Source organism: Gorilla gorilla, chromosome 17, assembly GCF_029281585.2.
Source record: "Gorilla gorilla gorilla isolate KB3781 chromosome 17, NHGRI_mGorGor1-v2.1_pri, whole genome shotgun sequence".
Classification (NCBI taxonomy): domain Eukaryota; kingdom Metazoa; phylum Chordata; class Mammalia; order Primates; family Hominidae; genus Gorilla; species Gorilla gorilla.
In genome coordinates this window covers 84,573,433-84,593,336 of record NC_073241.2, presented here as the reverse complement: position 1 = coordinate 84,593,336, position 19,904 = coordinate 84,573,433, and the positions used below count along the sequence as shown (strand labels likewise).

Sequence of the window (19,904 nt, the reverse complement as noted above, 5' to 3'; positions counted from 1 at the left end):
AAATACCAGTGTTTAAGGCAGTAGAGATAAGCTTCATGAATATGTAGACTTACTTTATCTCTGGAATTCGAGACCATATTGACTTTTAGTAGCATACCAGTTCACTTTTTTTTAGTGTGAACACAGACTTTTAAATATGTGGAGAATATATGTTATTTAAAACATTAAAAATATTTTCTCTCCTTGTTAGCCAGACCTGTTGTGGAAATTTTTGTTTGTTTGTTTGGTGTACTGTAGGACTGTGAGACGAATACCCCGTTTTGCTATGTATCAAATTTCCATTTATTTGAAAACAGATGGAAGTTATTTGTGAAGATAATTCCATTTACTATAAAATAATATAAAGAAAAGCCAGACTCTGAGGACTCCAGAGACCTGAAAGTAGTCTATACTTGTCAGCAATGACCGTCACATAGCTTGCTACATTCACCAGCTCATCAACAGCAAGGGGAAAGTCATAGCAAGGAAACCACTTTATCTTTAAACCAAGGTGTCAGGTTTATATTTTATCTGTAAAAAAGTAACATGAATATATTTGACATCTACCTCAGCAAACAAATTAATGCTAATTAAAGATTAATGTGTTGTAATTAGCATTAAAAATGCAATTAAATTGTGAGTAAATGGACCAGGAATAGAAAATTGTTAGACGTCTCACTGCCTGGTTTTCATATTCTGCCTTTTGTTTTTGCAGCAAATAGAGGAAGCGGGGCAGCCGGCAGCTCCCAGACTGGAGATGCTCTGGGGAAAGCACTTGCTTCGGTGAGGAAATATTGACTTTGGACTCCATATGTACCATTGTAAAGGGTGAACTTTAATCAGAAGTGGACATTTGGAATTTTAGAAAATGAATGGCAAATAGCTTTGATTTTTGGAAAATGCTAGCTTTCTTGCATAACAGTCACTGGAAAATTTGAGAAGGCTCTGAAGCTTCCAGTATATAGATAGTGTCTTTCTCTCATCCTCAAAATGGTACTAATCTGCACTCAATTATGGATGTGGGAATATTCTCTTGGTCTTTGGGTTTATAGGTTTTTTATACTGATGTCTTATTTTTCTCTAAAGTAATATGGGTGCACATTGACCAGCTAAGACTGTCTTAGCAAGGAATAGTTCTAAAACACTTTGAAAGAGGCATTTGAAAAAAAAAAAAAAAAGACAATAACTGAGGTCCATGAAGAACTGTCACATAATTGGCACCTGGGGGACTCAGCTTCTCTGCTTTGCCCACCTACTGCCAGAAAGCTAAAATTTAACATTTCTTGCATGTTCCCTGATGACAAAATGGCATTACCTTCATTGTCTCAGAGAGTATATCTGGTATTTTAGTCAAAAGCTAAACATGGTCATTTAGAAATCTAAGTGGAGGGCCAGGTACTGTGGCTCACACCTGTAATCTCAGCACTTTGGGAGGCCGAGGTGGGAGGATCACTTGAGGTCAGGAGTTCAAGACTAGCCTGGCCAACATGGTGAAAGCCCGTCACTACTAAAAACACGAAAATTAACTAGGCATGGGTGGCACATGCCTGTAATCCCAGCTACTCCGGAGACTGAGGCAGGAGAATCACTTGAACCTGGGAGGCAGAGGTTGCAGTGAGCTGAGATCATGCCACTGCACTCCAACTTGGGTGACAGAGCAAGACTCCATCAAATAAATAAATAAATGTAAGTGGAGATTTCTTTCTCTAAGATTTTGTCTCTTCAGTTGGCTTTTACCATTGGGAGCATTAAAAAAGTTCACACTGTATTAGCATTGTGCCCTAAATAAAAGTTTTTGTTTCATCTGGGCCTTCTGATGCTATGGAATCAAATGCCTAGATCTGGCAAAAGAGTGGCAAAATATCTTAGGAATGATCCTGTCCAACCTCTCATTGTGTAGATGAGGAAAGGAAAGTTCAAAGTATCTGCTTGGCTTGCCCATAGCCACACAGCCAGTAGGAACGAAGGGTTGGTTTGAAGTCTGCTGACCCCAGCCTGGCTCTTTTCCCACCATCCCATACCACATCAGTAATTCTTGTTTTGAAAAATTAAAATAATTGTTAAGTTCTTCATTTGACAATTTTGGTACTGTTGTTGATTATTACATGTATTCTGTAACTTGTAAGTTTTAAATGAATTGCGTTGACAACTTCCTAGTTTAGAAAAGTGTGAATTATTTTAACGAATGAGGGTGTTTTTTTTTTTCTCCCTATTGTTTTAAGATCTATTCTCCAGATCACACTAACAACAGCTTTTCATCAAACCCTTCAACTCCTGTTGGCTCTCCTCCATCTCTCTCAGGTAGTGTATTTCAAATCCCATTTCATCATATAACAGTTTATAAGAATGATTCCCCCCTTGTACTTCCTGATTTTGTAGGTGGAAACTCACTTCCCCCCAAATCCCAAAGCTTTAACATTCCTATAACAGACAAATACAAAGGGTGGGAGAGACAAATTACCAGATAACAGTATAGTCGTTTACATCCAAACCTTTTCTTAAAAATTAGATTATCTTTTTAAAATATACAGGCATATGGAAAATGTATTTCTTACACTTTTCTTAGCTCTGCAGAAGACACCCAACAGCAGAATAATGTATTCCAATAAAACGTCTCAGATGAAAAAAACTCAGTTAATATAGTCATGAATATGAATATAGACTAGATAGTCATCAAATATAGACTATTTAAATGGATCATTTCCTGCAGGAATTTCAGGCTTTCCAAATTCCCTCTTTAAAGTACATGCCATTGGGATGTTTAGAGAAAACTATAATTTTGTAAATAAATTGTGAAATAATTGTGTGGAGTAGAAGGGATGTTTGACTTCAAAGTATAACACATTCGTATGACCTGTGGCTTCAAATTGAATAACTATAATTTGTAGAATTATGTCAGTAAATTATTTCACTTTTCAGGGGTCCGTTTAAGAGACTCATTGTCTTTCCAATATAAATGCTTCCAGAGAGCCTTCCTTGGTTCATGTCTCTGCTCTTTGGTAAGGAGACAGGTGGCTTATTAAAAAAACAAAACAACAGCAACAAAACCTAAATCACATCTGTACCTGATGGAAACCTTACCTTACTGTAATTTATAGTGGAGTTACTTGCGTTTGTTATTTCCTGCATGCAGCTCTCATGGCCCAGTGTAAACTCAGCTCCTTGGTCGAGGACAGGAGGTTTCACATTGCCACAAAACTTTCAGAAATGATGGCCGTGGCTTAGCTGGGATTTAATGTCAGCCTCTTCCAAGCCTCCGTGGTATGAGAAGATCACAGAATAGAGAGGGCAGTGGGATTCTGAAGTCTGTATATCCAGAGAGACCACGTTGAAACTGGGAAGCGATTGAGGTGATTTTAAGAGGATAATCAAACGTTCCCGCTGGTGGAAATAGAAAGTAGAGTTCAGTATTGTTGTACTCCTCGGGTTCTGTACCAGATTCTTACACTCTGAAAAATGATTTCAATTGTCAGTAACCCCCTTTCGAGACAAAAAGAGATACAACAAGGGATAGAGGAATCTGAGCAGGTGGAACTCCAGTTTCCACATTTCAAACAAAGTAGCTTTCATTTTATTCATTTTCTAATTTAGAAAATAAAATGTTCTATGGTATCATAATGTTTGAGAACAACTAATGTAGTCTGATACCCTGATTTTACAGATGAGAATAGTGAGTCCCAAAAAGGGAGTTGAGTTGTTGAGTTTATTACCAGTAGTAATAGCAGAGCTTGGACAAAAATCTGGTGCTCACAGTTCTGCCATCCATTTCTAGATTAATGGTGGGAAAGAAAAATTAGGATGCACAGTCATTCTAGAAAACATCACAAATTCCCTCGACCTGAGTAGCATGGTCTCAGTGAAAGGCACAGAAACAAGGCTAGAGATGCCACTTTTTGGGTCTTGGTAATGCATCATGGAAGACCACATGTTAGGAAGAAAGAACTTTTATGAAGATGCAAATATGGGGACAGATTGCTATTTTCACACCGACGGCTCTGTCCAAATTCTGTCAAGAAAAGTAATTGAACAAAATATTCTATTTTTATTTAGCATAAAAATATACATGCACACCCAGAAAAGACAGGAAGAGTGGATTTTAAAAGTGCTAACAGTGTCGGGGCATGAGATTTCAGTGAGATCATAGCTATTATTTTTTCCTTTTTTGAATTATGTATTTTCCAAGTTTTCTACGCTGAATGTGTATTATTTTACATTTAAAGTGTTTTTTATTTTGTAGGTTAGACATGTAATATGTATTCTAACAGCAATCTTTTTTTACCTTCAAGTTTAATGAATCATAAAAAAATTATTTTCTTCAGAAGAAACTTTTAGTCATTGCTGTATATTGACTTTAAATTTCTGGCTTAGTGGATCACTGATAACTAATCTTATTCCCTTAAAAAGTTTTTCAAGATTTATCTTTTTCTAAAGATTGTTTTAAAAACAAGTGGCAAAGCTGTTTTCCACTGGTGTGAGAATTTTGGTTTAACATAAACTAGCCTTGCAGGAAGGTCTAACAAAATCCCATTTTTGTACCCTTAAAAGTACCTTGATTCCATAGTGATAGTTTTTCTTCCACAAGAACCCTTCTTACCAAAATTCAGAATCAATTAAATGTTCTCTTTTAGGAGACAGCCAGCCTGGGGGAATTGTGAGTCTATGTAAAGTCTACATATTTTACATTTAAAATGTTTTCCTTGTCCCAAAATTCTTATATGGGAAGTTTACATGTATTTACATTGTTGTTTAAATGAAAATCATCAATGCCATTGCCATTTCCAAAAGGACTGTTTAAAATATTGGCAAGCGTCTTTTTACATGTGTCTAGATCTGATTGTAATTCCCATTTTAATATCAGCAGGCACAGCTGTTTGGTCTAGAAATGGAGGACAGGCCTCATCGTCTCCTAATTATGAAGGACCCTTACACTCTTTGGTATGTCTCATTTGCTAATCTCTGTCCCACCCATTTTCAGGTCATGTTCTTTCTTGTTCAGTCTCCTTTACTCTCCAAGATTTTGATTTTCCCTGTTAGTAACTTTAAGTCAGCATTAAGCACACAAGTTTGCTGGAGCAGAGTCATTAGGCTATGCTTGCTCCTATTTGGAGATGGGAACCCAGATACTACTGTAATGGAAGCCCCAGGGCTCTAAATATCTAGTGCCAGATAAAATCCTGGAAGGGCAATGGCCTTCTCCCCATCTCTAGGAAAGATCCCTGTCAATGATTAAATCACTTTCCTGCTATCAGAGTGCTGGAACTCCAGCCAAGTCCTATACCTGGAACATTTGATTCCCTCTACCTCTGCTTTACTTTCCAGAATAACAGGTTTACAGGAGATTTCCTTCTCGTAGAAATCCAGTGGTATCCTTCGTGGTAGAGAAATGCCTACTCTTCCAGGAGTGAATTGCTGAAAATTTCCATGGATGTAATTAATTATTATAAATACTCTCATGATGATTCAGTGTCTGACACTTCAGTCTTTCTCTCCTCATGATGGTGGGGGCCAGAAATATGCAGGAAACAATGCTGGTTGTGCAGCATTTAGGCTGTACATGAATTTAGTGGGAAGGAATAGCAGTAAGGGAGAGGAGAGGAGCCTTTTAGTTCCTCGGGGTTGAGGTTTTCTTTTCTCCCTCCTATCTTGAGATGACACATGGAAGAAGACATAGATTTATCTATCTGCTTTAGTGTTGTCTTATATTCTTCCCTTTCAGCTTAATCTTAAGGAAAATCTGAAAGGAAAAGCAAAGGTGGATTTCCCTCCTTTGTTGTGTTCTTCCTTGCTATAGTGTATGAATCATTCAGCTATGCATTTTAACTAGTAAAGGAAACCAGACAGTGAAACATATATGCACTACCCAGCCCAATTAATCTGCGGACCACATCCAAATAATTAGTTGTTTTAGTGTTTACCTTCATCAGTTATTCTCTGGGGCCTATTCATCAAAACCAGGCTTCGTCCAACTATAGAACTGTAAAGACGGGGTGTATAGTTATGGGCCACAGCTTCCATTCTGTTTGAATTATGAACACTGAAGAAGAGATTTACAAGCAGAAACTGCTCTCTCTACCAGGAAGCTGTGAGCCAGAAACTGTGATAGGCACATGTATGATTTCTTTTCCTGCATACATTTACACTCAGAAGTAAGTATGTATTATCATTCCCATATTTATAAATTAGAAAGCATACACTCCAAGAGGTTTAGTAACTTTTCCAAGGCCAAATACGTAGCAAAGCTAGCAGTCTAGGGGAGGTAGTTTAACTCCCAAACCCACCAAATCAGAATGTTCTGTACCATAGACTACTATATTAGACACACATTCTTCCTGTCAGTATAAAATAATTAGAAATGTTTTTTCTCATGCAATAGAGCTGGTACACTTGTTTGCACAGCCGATTCAAAATCAAAGTCAGTTGTAGCATGATCTAGTGCAAAGAGTCACTAGATTTAAAATAAAAAGACCTAGATTCCAACTCTGACTTTGCCATTTCCTAGCAGTGTGACACTACGTAACTAATTCACTTTGTGTCTTTGAGCCTCATTTTCATGTCTGTACGGAAGGAATCATAATGTCTTCCCTGCCTGCCCATACACACATGAAACAAGGATCAATGAGATGGTATATTTTAAAGTGTACACTGGAGAGTGGTATTTGATATCATTATTGATCAGTTTTTAAAATGAATACATACCTTTAAAATGAATACCTACATTTTCTTCACTAAAAACTATACGTATTGTCTAGTTGTGAAAAACTAGAATCCTAATGGCAAGGATGAACAAAGATTGGTTGGTTTTTAATGGTTTAAAGTTGCGAATTCTATGCTATAGTTGGGGCTTTGAACTCAGTTAGATGCCCCCAGTGAACAGTTGATTCAAGTGTTTGTGATTCTTCAGTCTTAAAATCTTATACTACTTTAGTTGACAGAATTTATATAATTTTTTCCTGTAACCATTTTGAGGCCCTTACACGCATACCACCACACACCCACTGGTTTTGATGACAGGAAGCCAGAAACACCGGTAAAAACTCAACAAGAAATTATCATCCATTTGCTTTTCCCTGTCTCTGATTTGGTACTTAGCACTGTGTCATATACCACAGGGAAGACCAAAGAAATATACCTTCAGGAAAAGAATTTAATTAAGAAACTATAAATAGGTCATCTTTCCAGTGGTAATTGTTTAAAACTCTTTAACTTAATACCTGCCAGAAAGTTCCTTAAATTCAGTGAATGTTTTTCTCTTCTAAAATAAATTTAAATTACCTTTCAAAAGGCAGTACCGTATATAGCACATGTATGTTATAATGTCCTGGAATAATTATTGAATTTAGTTTGTTCATGAAAAATAACACTATAATTTTAACATTAACACGTTCTACCAGTTTTCTGGAAACAACACTATTTGTATTATTGTTTTAAGGAAATACATTTTATTGGAAACATGTATTTAGAAACACACAGTGTGTTTTTTGTCGACTAAAGTTTTACTTGAATAATTTAGGCACCCCTTTTGAACTAAATCAAATTTTACATCATTTGTTAACCAACAGCAAAGCCGAATTGAAGATCGTTTAGAAAGACTGGATGATGCTATTCATGTTCTCCGGAACCATGCAGTGGGCCCATCCACAGCTATGCCTGGTGGTCATGGGGACATGCATGGAATCATTGGACCTTCTCATAATGGAGCCATGGGTGGTCTGGGCTCAGGGTATGGAACCGGCCTTCTTTCAGCCAACAGACATTCACTCATGGTAAGTGATGAAATTTATAGACTCTATAGTTATCATATAGAGTTAGAATTTCAGGTATAGATACTATTGTTGCTGTTTTTTAAAAAATCAGCTTTATTGAGATATAATTCACTTAACATACAATGAGCCCATTTCAGGTGTACAATTCAAGTGTTTTAGTGTATTCACAAGGTTGTGCAACCATCACCGTAGTCTAGGTTTTGAATATTTTTGCCCCCTGCAAAAAGAAAAGAATCCCCGTTGCCCATTAAGCAGTCATTCCCCATCCCTCCACTTCCAGCCCTTGGCAACCACTTGTCTACTTCCTGTATCTATAGATTTACCTGTTCTGGATATTTTGAATATACGGAATCATAGAACATGTGGTGGTCTTTTTTGACTGGCATCTTTTACTTAGCATGACTATTGCAGTTTTTCTACAGTTTGCCACGTATTAGAGCTTCATTCATTTTTATTGTCAAATAGTATTTCACTGTATGGACATACCACTTACACATTTGGGTTGTTCCAACTCCTTGGCTATGATGAATAATGCTTCTATAAATATTCATGTTTAAGTTTTTGTGCAGACACATGTTTCCCTTGAGAATTGCTGGGTCATTGTTGCTGTTTGAAATTATTCATTTTGGTGACCCTGGCCAAAGTGTACAATTTGAGTTCATATTATAATATGACATTGCTAGTAATTCAAATATTAGTGTTTTTTTTTTAATTAAAGAAGCCAAAATAGTGTCTGTCAATTCTGAGTCTGGGAGATAGAAATATATGGTATATTTATTTGTATAAATACATTGCATGTGACTGTGTAATTTAATAGAGTAGCTTTACCACTACCTATTTAGAATAAGTCTTTATTTGAATTATATTTAAGCAGATTTGTCCATATTACAATTGTGATTTTTTTCCTCACTACTTTTGAAAGGATTTTGGAGATAATTCTTTTTGAGGATGATTATGAAGATTCAGAGACTCTTCTTAATAGAATATTAAGTGATGACAATTAATGAGGTGACCAGAGTGGTGGAGAATGTAACTTGACCAGTGATTCTCTGTAGTTCTGATCCTCACAAGCTCTACCTCGTCTCTAAGCACCTTAGTGTCCTATTTTGTCCCTTACAGGCTCGCTAAAAGTTGCTTGGATGAAGGTATATTTTCCATTATCACTGTAGCATTTCTCGTTTAAGCATGGTCCCAAAAGGAAATGCAAAATACATACAAATTATTATGAGGTTCTTTTAAGTACTTGCTCAGTAGTATTCTCCTGTCCATCTTTCAGTTTCTCTTAATAAAAGTCTAAGATTAAGAGTACCATTCTGAACGGTGTAGTATTGAAATCTGTAACCAATTTGAAACCAAAAATACTGGTTTATAAATAGAAGCAACGAACTCACATCTAAAATGTGGAAAGATATTTTTGAATGCCAAAGAGAAATCTTTTTTTCTTTCCCTTGACCTCTGCCCTAAAAATTCATCATTGAATAAAAATTGTTTATATGTTCATGGCAGTTGCTTAGAGTTTACAAAAGAAAAGTCTAGATTTTAATTTAGCTTGGCCTCAGGTAATGTGTTAAATACACTTGGGATGCATATAATATGAGATTTTCGTTTGTACAGCTCTTTTTTTTCTCACTACAATGTTTAAACAATACTGCTTTTAATTAAGAAATCTGGCTTTATTAAAAGCCAGATCTGTGACTTATAACCATTTCTGTATATCTGCTCTCAATCAACAGAAAAATAGTTTAATTTCTGTAGCTGTGTTCATTTTGCATAAGTTAAACGGATGTAACATGCACCCAGGGCATTGCTTCAGAGACAGTCTTTTCCATAAATATGTAAAGTTTTTCTTAAATACCGTATGTAGGTTAAGTGGTTCTTTTAAATATTAAACTATACATAAATACTTTTTGGGACTATTTGACCTTTGAATTGACTCCTTTTTGTGTCAGATTCAGAGGTGGGATGGGAGGAAAAGACTAGAATTATTTTTGGAGATGGGAAGTTGGACTGACCTCAGTAGAACCAAAAGTGAGACGATTGAATAGAACGGTAGAAAAAAGGAAATAATTAGCCAATATTACATAGAAACCCCTTTAATTTGATCTTGATATATACACACATACACACACACACACACACACACACAAAAGCAATAAAGCCACTAGTTTTGCTGATAAGGATAAGTTCCTGTTTTCTCCTCTGAAGACATTTAATATTCAATCAAGGACAGCCACGGAGCCAAGCAGATCATAGCATAACTCCAAAGATATGGCATGTCATCACCCTGCTGCCCTTTGAACCAAATGGGGTTTTGCAGTCTCTCTCCTTTCTTCTTGAAAACCATTCAACGTGTCCCCAGAATCTAAGCTCCTCAGCCTGAAACACTAATGTGTGTGAAAAGGATTGGTTTGGCCCATCTTTCCCGTGCAAACTGATATGAATTTTAAAACAAAAACATAAGAACAAAGGAAATAGTTTTTGAATTTAATCAGTCTGAAGTTAGCCTTTGACCATTTGATACATTCCACAATAAAAAGGAAGTTTAAGGGGAAGGCAAAAAAAAAAAAAAAAAACTCATCCCCCTTCCCCCCAACAACAAAAAAATTCAAGGATAATACTGGTAATGTTTTCCACATTTGAATTTTAATACATGAAACAGGCTATAAAACTTTGGCCAGCTGCAGTAAATAAAGTAGCCGTGGGAGGTATGCACCGGAAACTTCAGCAGAGAACACTGGTGAGAGTCTCATTCCCAACTACACACCTTCGTTTGTTGTTCTGGGCGGAAGCGAGTTGCAGTAACTTGATACTCATCCCAGTCCCGGTTTTGTATTGAGCACATCGCCTTTCTAACTCTCCTTAGTAATTCCTTCTGATTAAAGAGTAGACAGCTCTGAATCCTGTCGACCTCCGTACGCTTCTCATTTCCTTTCTCCCTGCCTTCCAAAAATCAAAACAAAATGGCTTGATAACTTGGAAGGTGATATAAGCATTTCTTTCTGCAGCAGCTTGAAATCGTGGTGGGGGAAACTGTGGTTCTGCCTCGGCTGTTATGTTATCTCATTTAATTGCTAACATATTGTCCTTAGCTTTTGATTCATAAAATGTTTTCCTTGGAGTTCTGAAGTAGGTCTTCAGTGATTTACTAAGTATTAGTATAATGAAAGGGATTTTTTTTTCACAGCGGCATGGCTCATAACACAAGAGCGAATGTTTGTATACTTGCAAGCTTTCTGGATGATATTATTGAGCTATGCTTATTTCCTGCTCAAAAACCTTCCCTGCCTTTCCATTTTCTACAAGATAAAGACCAATTCCTTAGCTCAGCGTTTGAAGCCTATTACCATTTACCGAAAGCCTTATGTTGAGCTCTTCCAATCTGCAACAAGTCTTCCAGCAAGACGAGGCTGGGCATATTACCAGAACTCACCCTGTATGTTCGCCTTCGGAACTTTTGTATCTCTCTGTCTTGTCCAGCCCTATCTGCTTATCTCTGTACACCTAATACCCACCCATTCTCAAAGCACTGACTCAAATCATTCTTCTTCCAGGAAGCCTTCCCTTGCTACCCCACTCATGCTAGCCATTTTTTTCTCTATTCTTACAGCCCTATGAATCATACCATTTCTAGATATTTATCTTAACCAGCTCCACATAGCTGTGCATCTTTTATAGATATGACTCTGCCTTACCAACTGTTGTAAATTCCTCGAGTCTCACATATTATATTTTGTCTCTCTCCCCCCGACCCCTGTAAATAGATCATCCATAGAAACGGGAGAAAAGAAACTAGGAAACTTAACATTCTGTGAGTGTGAGTTGGCAGCCCCTCTGCTAGGCGCTCTGCATGTGTTGTCTTAGGCAGTCTTCACAACAGCCCAGTGAGGATGATAATAGTGGTCATTTCAGGTGTCGGTAAAGTGAGCCTTAGAAGTTTGAGCAGTTAGTCTCAAGTCCTGCAGCTGGATTTAAACTCAAGCACATCAACTCCAAATTCAATGCTCTTTTTTACTACCAGGCATACTCTCCAGAGATTATCTATGAGAACACCTTTTCAGAACTTATTTTAAATGCTAGGAGCTTGTGATTTTCAAAACTTGATAAGTGTTGGTTGGCAAAAGAAGTTTCCAGGTATTCCATGGCTGGGTTCCCAGAGCAGCTCTCTTCCCAAATGTATAGACAGAGAACTTTCCCTCCAAAGTGGTGGCATGCTTGGATTAAAACCCACATTATCTATGCACTTATTCTTAAACCAGCATGTTTGCGCTGAGTGCCTAAGAGGTGTGAACTCTCCCTACCAGGGTCCTTGAGGTAGCAAATTTTAAGTTATCAAGTTATTTTTCTTACTATAACCACCCACTTTTCTTCCAGAATTAAAGCAGAAATCTCTGAATGTGGGAGAATAAGGAAATAGCCAGGTCTTCACTACCCTAGTTAGAAACTCTTACCAAGTATGATTCCCTCTCTGCCTCAGAGACCTCCATGATTAATCCTGATATTAAATGATTAGATTTCTTATAAATTATGGAAAGGGCAATTTTCCAGATAGAATTCTCTCTGTTATTCATTCAGTATTCACATCCACAGATGAGGCCTGAAAAGAAGCGTTTCAAATGACCTAACCGCTTTTTTAACTGACTAAGAACAAAACCCACATCAAACTTGTCTTTATGTGACTCTTTGTGTTCCTGTTTGTTTGTTGGTAGAGTCAGCAACTACGGGATCATTGAGCTAAAAATCCCCTCTACTATTCATATATCGCACAGTGTAGCTCTCAGATCCTTCTTGTTTAAAGTCTATTTATTCATTTCAATAACATTTATCCGTGGCTACCAAGTGTAGGTTCTGTGCTCTCAAGGAATTCACAGGCTAGTAGGAAAAGATGTGTACTTAAGCAGATTGCTCCCTGCCAGTCTGCTATGCCCTCTAAAAGACCAGGGGCCTGACCCTTACCAGTAGTGAAAGATCACATGGTTGTTTAGTAGAGGAGTGGTCATCTCCAGTTGACTTAGGGATGGGGGAGTCATGTGCAACTCACCCCACACACCTGTCCTCCACAGCATCCCTTCAGAGTCCTGCAGGTGGGGGATGTGGAACCGATTTCAGAAATCACCAATAAAAGTGGATCTTTGCCCAGTTTTCCTCTTTTCAGTAACAATTTTTGTTTTACTTTGGATTAAATGCAGTCTATCAAAAGAGCATTCCTTAGGCAAAGTGGTATCTTTTTATTTAACTGACATTATATACATGAGAACTTTTACCTCTTAGGGCTTCATAGGACAAACAACTTCAATTAGTTTTCCTTGTATAGTTAAGAGCTCAGACCACTGAATTTTAGATTCTAAAAGTACCCTGGAAATCACTTAGCCCATTGCCCTTCTTTGAAGACTGAGGCCTAGGAAGGGGAAGTGACCCAACCATGGGTACTCACTAGTAGAATTAGAAACCAGACAAAAGAGGCTGGACACGGTGGCTCACCCCTGTAATCCCAGCAATTAAGGAGGCCGAGGCAGGTGGATCACTCGAGGTCAGGAGTTCGAGACCAGCCTGGCCAACATGGTGAAACCCTGTCTCTACCAAAAATACAAAAATTAGCCAGGCATGGTGGTGCACACCTGTAATCCCAGCTACTCAGGAGGCTGAGGCAGGAGAATTGCTTGAACTCTGGAGGCACAGGTTGCAGTGAGCCAAGATTGTGCCACTGCACTCCAGCCTGGGTGACAGAGAGACCCTGCCACACACACAAAAAAGGAAACCAGACAAAACAGCAAGCAGACCAGCACTCCTTGTGCTATATCCTACACTGCTCAGCCGACTTCCTCTTTACCCTAATACCATAACCATTTCAAAACTGTGAGTGGTAGAAATTAGAAACCATTCTGTTACTCTGACTTAACTAATGAAATCCAAGAAAACTCTGTAGTTGGCCCTAGGCTGCCTGCAATGAGTTGCTATTTAGCTCTACCAGTAATATTTGGCAAAAAGAGAGGGTAGTGGGCATTGATGTGATGTGGCAGTTTTTGATACATAGTCATGGGAGCAGCAGGAGTCAGAAAATTCTGTTTCTATGTGGGCCTCTTCAACAAAGATATGATCAACAGAGGCATCAGCATCTTCAGTTGATAAAGTTGATAAAATAGAAAACTATTTTCTAAATAGCCTGTTACAGAATTTCACGGAAGCTATTGGTGGTCAGCATCATCTTTTAATAGCTACTATCTTGTTTTTCTTTAAATTAGGATATTTGCCTTCTCTAGTGTTCTGTCATCTCTCCTAATCTCCACAACTATCAAGTATTTCGGAGAGCAGATTAGTAACCTCAACTGAAAGTTTTGATCTTTATCAATTTATCAGTTGCTCCTCTTGGGCTTTCACAGGTTTTGATTCCATAAAGTTCTGTGTCTATTTGAGTGCATACTTCATTTCTAACCAGTTATTCCCATGGACTCTCAGGGAATTTAAGAGATTATCTCTACTGAAATCCCCCTACAGATTTCCTGCCAAGCAGTCAACAAGCCTTGATCAGCCTCCTTCCTTCAAGGGTGACTAGCTCCAAATGCCCACAAAGTCCATTTTCATCAAATATTTGAAAGTTCTTCCTAGCTCCAGCCCAAATTTGCTGTTTTCTACAGTCCTTATGTTTCTGCCCAATAGAATTGCCCACAAATCAAGTCCAACGAGCACTTGAGAAACTCAGTTATTTGAGGACAGTCTGCTCAGTGTTTTTTCCCTCTAGACGAAACATCACTATCTTCAAATATTTAACCTGAAAAAAAAGTTTGGACTCCCTGTCATGAACTCCATTGCTTCCCAGTGCATTCTCTCTAGTTTATCAAGGATGCCTTTTTCTCCACAAGAACCTTTTAGTGTGTGGAACCGCAAACTGAACACAGTGCTTAAGAAAGGATCAAGTGGACTAGGGTGGATCTATCTCCTCCCCCATTCAGTACCTTGTATCTTCATTAAGGCCACCTAACAATATCCTGTTTTGCTATGTTTGATGCTTTCATTGTCCTGCTGACATATATTCAATTTGTAATCAACTGAAATCCATAAGCCACCTATCTCCCCAGTCTCATTGTGTACTTTTTGTTGTGTCTGTACAAAACTTCATGAAACCCCATTGAATGTTATATTGTAGCCTCAGTCTGATTCCTGTTTAATGGTTTCCCTGAAGCCCTCATTCAGTCACATACTCTGCCATCTCTGTTGCTGGCAAATGTGATGGGTGTGACTAATGCCCACATCAAAGCCACCAATACAAATATTTTCAGGGGAGGGGATTGACCAGAAGGCCACGAGGCTCAGTGTTACAGACATTCTTTCTACACGAGTGCTGTCTTCTATCCTTTGAGTTTAATCTCAGCTGGTTCTGTCTCCCTCCTTATACACCATATGGCCCACCTTTGCTCATTTTGTCCGTAGCGTTGTCACAGAAGCCGGGCATGCAGCACTCACTGTGAAGCAGGAAATGAGGCTTGTCCAGAATGCCTTGCTCTGGTGGAACCAAACTGAGTTTGAGAGGCCATTCCTCTGTTTCAGAGCACTTTCAAAACTATTTTCTAAATAGCCTGTTACAGAATTTCACCTAAGCTATTGGTGGTCAACATCATCTTTCAATAGCTACTATCTTGTTTTTCTTTAAATTAGCATATTTGCCTTCTCTAGTGTTCTGTCATCTCTCCTAATCTCCACAACTATCAAGTATTTCAGAGAGCAGATTAGCAACCTCAACTGAAAGTTTTGATCTTTATCAATATCATACTTTATTTTTTTAAACTGAAAAAAAAAAAAAGGACAGAAAGGTAAGAGAACTTGAAGAAATTCTTTTAGCCATGGATGAGATAACAGCTGAGAATCCTTGAGCTTACCATTTGATATTTCTATATTAATTTAAAGAAAAGTCAAAAGATTTTGAAAACAGCAATAGAAGTAAGATCCTTTAAGCTCTATTCAGCAGCCCCTAAGAACAGTGATGAGGACACTGTGCATGCCCATATGTGAACACGGTTGGCCACCTTAGGTATTTCCCCTTCTCTCCACATCAATACATATTTTACTCAAATTCAGACTCTATGATGTTGAAACAGTCTGGCATTGGATGTTTACCTCAAAACCCTGCTCTCTCTGTACCTAGGACAAACAAATCCTAGTTCTCTGGTGTTTAGCATCTTGGAGCCATGAATTTTAAATAAATCAAAAACAAAAACCTTGTCTTTCCCAGTTTTAAAATATAAAAGATACACACACACACACACACACACACACACACACACACACACACGTGTATTTAAAATAGACCCTATAACCTCATCATATTCTTACATCCTTACATGGTTTTCTTCTTAAATTGTGGAGGAAAAGGCAGGCAGACACTTTTAATAGCACAGTGATCATCATTTTTTAAATGAACTGTTACAAGGACATAATCTTAAACTATCCATAATTTGGAATAGGCACAACTGTGCATTTTAAAAAATGCAATATTACCCTTATTTTCTCAAGAAAGCAGATTTTCTGGAGGGAAAAGTATATATTGTATATATTAGAAAATACACATATGTTCATTCACTCTTTCTGCATCTGCTGTGCTTCAGATGCTTTTGGGGATGCATAAACGTGTAAAAGAAAGTATCTGATCTTACAGGCCTTTTATCCTGGTAGAGTGATAATACAAATATGGGTCTAACTATAATGCAAGGTAGAATTATGAAATGACCTAGGAGCAATTCAGACCGCTAGGAAAAGCTTCCCGGAGAAGATGCCATTGAGCTCATATTTGAGTCCACATAGAATTTCAACAATTAGAGACAGGATAGAAAAGGCGTTGCAGAGCCATATAATAAACATGATTTAAAACCAAAAACAGAAAATAAAGGCTCATGCACCTAAATGGAAGTAAGAAAATTGCCTGATGATACCAGTCCTTGCAGCTTGCCAGCCAGGGCTGCATTGGGTGAAAAGCCCCTCCTCAGTACAGCAGCTCCAGCAGTTGGCTCGAATATTTCACATGAGAGTCCACAGGAAGAGCGAGCTTTCATGTATATTTTTTACATCCAAATTAAGTTAACTCATGGAATTTTCCACCCTTAGGAATTAAAGTAGCAACTCATGAAGTAATTCAGTTATGTCATTCATACCAAAACAGAAAATACTGGAGCAACTTGGCACTGTTTAAAAGCCAAGATTAGGCCTTGGCCATTTTATATTTTTTCACATTCCATGGCCGTTGTGTTATTTTAACTTTTATTATGGCTGTAAATTTTTCAAATCAAAAGTATCTTAATTGCTTAGAAAACAGAAGTTGAAAATGGGTTCATAGTAAGAAGAGGGTTTAGGCAAAGCAGCTTTAGGAGTGAGAACTGAAAAAAAGCTGTAGCATTACATTTTCTGTAATGTGAGGGTTCTACCTAATTGGTTGACATTCACAGTTGTGCATAATTATAGCTTCCTCTATATCCATAAATCATCTTAGAACTATAAAGTTGAGTTTAACCAAAAGATCTGTCCAATATTAGTTAAATGACATCTTTAGGGAAGCATTGTCCTGATACAATAGCCACATTCATTTTAAAGCAGTTAATTGGACACATTGTCAAAAACCACGGTATTGAGTTTCCACATTTTAATTTCACATTTGCCTTCTCCCTGGCTTCTGCACACGGACGGGTCTCTTTTGGAGCTGAAAGTGTGTGAAAGTTATTGGAGAATGGTAGTCTCTGGGTAATGTTTCTGTAAGCTGCCCAAAATTTTCCCCCTGTAGTCTAGATGGGAAACAGCTGGTATTTGTTTAAAAAGCTGTTTTGCAAAATGTCTAAACCTTGAGATATAGAACTGAGGTCACCATTAAAGCAGGTGCTTAAGAGCAAGTGAGAAAGACTTCAGAGGCCGACTGGCTCTGGAATCTTCTGCAGGGCACTTCCTATTAGAAGAAAAAGTGTTGAAGTTTGCTCCTTTATTTAGGACACGGCTATAAGTATTAATAAGTAAGTGCACTAGCAATACTACTAGAAATTGAGTATTTTTGAACATAGCCAGCCCTCAAGTGAATAATTAGCTCAGTATGAAAGGAACTAAAATGGTCATTTTTCTCACAGGGCTTCAAGATACAAGAGCCCAAGGCGCTCTAGTCTCCTTTGGGTGTTTGAATTTCCTCTTTAAACACACCAACAGTAAAAGAACTACTATTTCAAATAAGCAGTACCATAACTGACTATATCTTCCAAGGTTTTGGATGCAATCTAAGGGAAAGGGGGAAAAGAGACCCGACTTGGCAAGACCCGTACCGAAGCAGTCTGGAAAAAAAGCAAAGCAAAAAACATGTGGAACCACTAAAGGCCAGTGCACGTCAGGTATCCACCAGTCTGAAGATGAAAGGAAGTAAGCCTCCTCCCCTGGGAGCTGGAGGTTATTAGCAGCTGTTTATCCAGTCGGGAATAGAGATTAACATTGTACTTTTTTTTTAAGAACTAGAAGAAAATTTGTTTGGGAAGTTGGCTTTTCATATCAAGTCACTGTGCCTTGCCAAAAAAAACTTCCTTTCTCAGAACTCATGTACTAGCATTGAGCAATGTTATGATTCTCTGAGAAACTCTGAATTACCAAAAAGTCTTTCTCCATTAAATAGAACAGAAAAGGACAGAGAAATGGGTGGACGTTTGCCATTGACACATTGCAGTTGTACTCTTTACCATGTGAAATTCGCTGTTTGGTCTATTACCTGTTCTCCAACCTGACTCTAAATGGGACCCTCTGCCCTCTACCTCTCACACACACCCTCACAACTTAATCATTGCCACTCTAAGGTGCACACAATGGGTTCTGCAGATACCTACTGCTTGTAAAAAGACCTTTCATGAGATATTGGGGAAACTGCCTAGTACTCTGGGTGCTTTATTCTCAAAAAACAAACAAACAAACAACAAAAAAACGAGTTGGATATGGGTATTTTTCCCCTGATTTAATGCTACTCTTAATGTCATTTTCTTTTATTAAATCCTTTCTTCTGCTTTTGATCTTATTTATAGCAGAGCCACTGGTCATATGGAAACTATTACTGTATAGCTGCGAGATGAAAGACTTCATGGCAATTAAATAAGAGTGAATCATTTGGGGCAATAATACACACATACAGTGAGGTACCATTTGTGTCCAAAATGCCCTGTGTTGTTCACTTTGTAGCAAAGCCATTGAGCTTTACAAAGGGCTTTACAAAAATCTGCTTTTTGTCAGAAATATGTAGTCTGACAATATGAAAACACATGTTAGCACACAGTCCTTAGCTGCTTGCTTCTTCACACATACACAGTATCTAAATCATGCCACTTATTGATATAAAATGAAATTTTCACTTAAATTTGGGATATTATTTAATTGTGTTAAGCGTCAGTTCTTTAAAAATATATTTGGATAATCTATATCAAAATTCGACCCATCATTCAAAACCTGCCTAAAATGTCATGTTCTTCTTAAAGTAGTCACTGGTTTCCTAAACGGATATGACTTCATCATTTTTTAAAACCCTACATGACCTTGTACTCCTTTATGACATTCATTGTATTTTGCCTTGTATAGTAATAATATTATCCCATCATTAAAATATCAGTGCCTGGGCTAGGCGCGGTGGTTCAGGCCTGTAATCCCACCACTTTGGGAAGCCAAGGCGGGAGGATCACAAGTTCAGGAGTTCGAGACCAGCCTAGCCAACATGGTGAAACCCCGTCTCTACTAAAAATACAAAAATTAGCTGGGCATAAAGGTGCACGCCTGTAATCCCAGCTACTGGGGAGGCTGAGGCAGGAGAATCGCTTGAACCCGGGAGGCGGAGGTTGCAGTGAGCCAAGATCATGCCACTGCACTCCTTTCTGGGCAACAAAGCAACACTCCATCTTAAAAAAAAAAAAAAATCAGTGCCTGCAAAGTCATAGACGTGTTTATTTTTCCCTGCAAATGCCCATGTAGTGTCTTGCATATAGTACACTTTCATAAGGCACTTTTCAAATTAAGTGAAATGTTTATTATTTGATAGAAACATGCTAAATGTATATTTGGCAATATCAAACAATTAGATTTCAGACACAGTCTCACAGATCCATACCATTTGTGTCATCATTTACTAAGCATCTAACTGCACATTGTGCTATTACACTCCTGGGCAGTGAC

The 19,904-nt window shown here is 37.9% G+C and overlaps 1 protein-coding gene across 45 annotated transcripts in view; it reads left to right on the top strand.

The window, feature by feature from the left end:
- The window catches only part of TCF4 (transcription factor 4), a 367,386-nt gene that overhangs the window by 328,279 nt on the left and 19,203 nt on the right, over nucleotides 1-19,904 (top strand). For 37 of the 45 annotated variants that reach the window (XM_031003835.3, XM_031003836.3, XM_063699233.1 and 34 more), the window contains 4 exons: nucleotides 695-762; nucleotides 2,202-2,280; nucleotides 4,838-4,914; nucleotides 7,539-7,742. In XM_031003835.3, coding sequence (XP_030859695.1) covers nucleotides 695-762; nucleotides 2,202-2,280; nucleotides 4,838-4,914; nucleotides 7,539-7,742 — 428 coding nt within the window. The remainder of the gene's footprint in view (nucleotides 1-694; nucleotides 763-2,201; nucleotides 2,281-4,837; nucleotides 4,915-7,538; nucleotides 7,743-19,904) is intronic. The other 8 variants (XM_055368176.2, XM_063699237.1, XM_055368171.2 and 5 more) reach the window with 1 other exon arrangement.